At 40.2% G+C, this 1,851-nt stretch overlaps 1 protein-coding gene across 1 annotated transcript in view; it reads right to left on the bottom strand.

The window, feature by feature from the left end:
* Nucleotides 1-665: 665 nt before the first annotated feature.
* Nucleotides 666-1,851, bottom strand: part of XRCC4 (X-ray repair cross complementing 4) — a 136,676-nt gene continuing 135,490 nt past the window's right edge. Inside the window, exon 8 of the mRNA XM_057385475.1 lies at nt 666-1,413. Within this exon, the coding sequence (XP_057241458.1) occupies nt 1,326-1,413 (88 nt within the window). The 3' untranslated portion in view covers nt 666-1,325. The remainder of the gene's footprint in view (nt 1,414-1,851) is intronic.

Raw genomic sequence — 1,851 nt, forward strand, 5'->3', positions numbered from 1 at the left:
ATGGTGAATGGCTCCATGAATGGCTCCTTTGTGGCTCTGTCACTCCTCAGGCACAAAGCCCCCCTTAGCAAGAAAAATATTTTGGCCATTCTTATTTTTACTGTGTGATTTATAACGCTGTCCCARAGCCCTTTGTGGGTTTGAAAGGCTGTGACTGGTTTTGTTTTTTTTTTTTTCAGGGGAGGAATGCTCAAATATAATATTCCCAGATTTTTTGGTGAGCTCCTGACCCTGCCAACATTGACACGGACAATTTTAATGGAATTTGGGTTCCATGAACCAGAGCCAYGCCAAAAACACCAAATTTTTTACCAAAAAGCTTTACAACCCATGGAGAAAGGAAAATTTCAGAGCTGMCTTCAGTGGGATTCCTTCTGGAGAAAGAATTGGATCCTTCTGTTCTGAACAAGAATTGATTCAGGATCTCCAAATTCCTGAGGTTCAGCTCTTCATTTTGAGCGTTGAAGGTGAATTCATGCAAACTTTGCCTTTGCTGAAGCCTGAAATCCAAATTAATGCAACAATTTTGGGCAAGAAAAGCTCAGACATAAACACAATTGCTGCCTTTACCCATAATGTCTAACAAACAAAGACAAATTTTAGCTATTTTTCAGAATGCATTTAATTTTTTATTTTTTTAAAATTTTTTTTTTTTAGAAATTGCCTCGAGGAAAAAGCTGAAGTATCAAAAATTACAATTTCAAACACTACGGGTTTCTACAGAAAGTTAAAACAGAGTCAATATTTACAATATCAAAGGAGCACTTTACTCCCAAAAAGCAAGAATATTTTATGGTGCACGGTGCCACAGAGAACACAATTAAATTTCCAAGTTTAGACAACTTCCAAGCACAAAGAACTTCCAAATAAAAGGACATTTTTTTGTTTGTTTCGAATCAGAAGAGACAATTCCAAACTTACTCCAGCTAGAAATTGATTTATCCAGAGCAGCTGGGARAGGTTCAGCGCAGGGAATTTGGAGTTTAGAATCAATTTTTTACAAAATTTTACAATTTTTACGCCTGACACCTGGGAAATGGTCGATCCTGGACACAACCAGAGGCTGTGAGGATRTAAAAGGACACTCACAGTTCTCTCCTTGCCAATTTAAAGGTGACAAAAGGTTTCCACAGATGCCAAAATCAGCTTTTTGAGCACCAAAAATCATCTGCAGCAACGCAGGGGCRGAGAAGAGCAGGAGAAGCGCAGTGTGGGACGGCTCAAAGAAAACATTTTGGCTTCACTCTCCAAAAAAAAAACCCTTTTTGGTTGRTAGCTCATCCCTGCTGGAATCCCCAGAGGATCCATCCTCATCCCAAACGTGGTTAAATGTCCTCAAAAAGCTCCTCTGGCTCACAGGAATTCTCCAGCGTCTCCAAATCCCAATCGGGGCAGCGCTGCCCCGTCCCCGTCCTGGGAAGGGAAAACAGAGGGAAATTAGACATTTTTGGGAATAGAAACCAGTAATTCCAACAAATTCAAGTTTTTTAAAGTCACATCAAAGAGGAAAGTGGTTTTTGGGACAGCTCAGTCCCTCGCTGAGGCAGCAGCGGCAGAGCAAGATGGAATTCAGTTTTCAAACATCACAGTCTGGCTGTGCTGTTATAATTTTTCAAACTCTCTGAAAACGACCATTTCACCCAAAATTTCCACGTGGGCAGCTAGGAAGGGCAGAGCAGATGCAGAAATTGTGCTAAGAGCCTGTTTTCCTATATTTTTCCTCTCTCTCCAAGATGCAATCCCAGCTCTGCCCTCGTGCCTTGGGAAGGTGATTTATCCTGTGTTTCCAAAAAAAAAAAAGTGGCATCTGCAACAGGAATTATCCTTTATAATTAATAATAATTAATAAAT

The sequence above is a fragment of the Malurus melanocephalus genome, unplaced genomic scaffold (assembly GCF_030028575.1).
Source record: "Malurus melanocephalus ecotype Western Australia unplaced genomic scaffold, MMel_1.1 scaffold_829, whole genome shotgun sequence".
Classification (NCBI taxonomy): Eukaryota; Metazoa; Chordata; class Aves; order Passeriformes; family Maluridae; genus Malurus; species Malurus melanocephalus.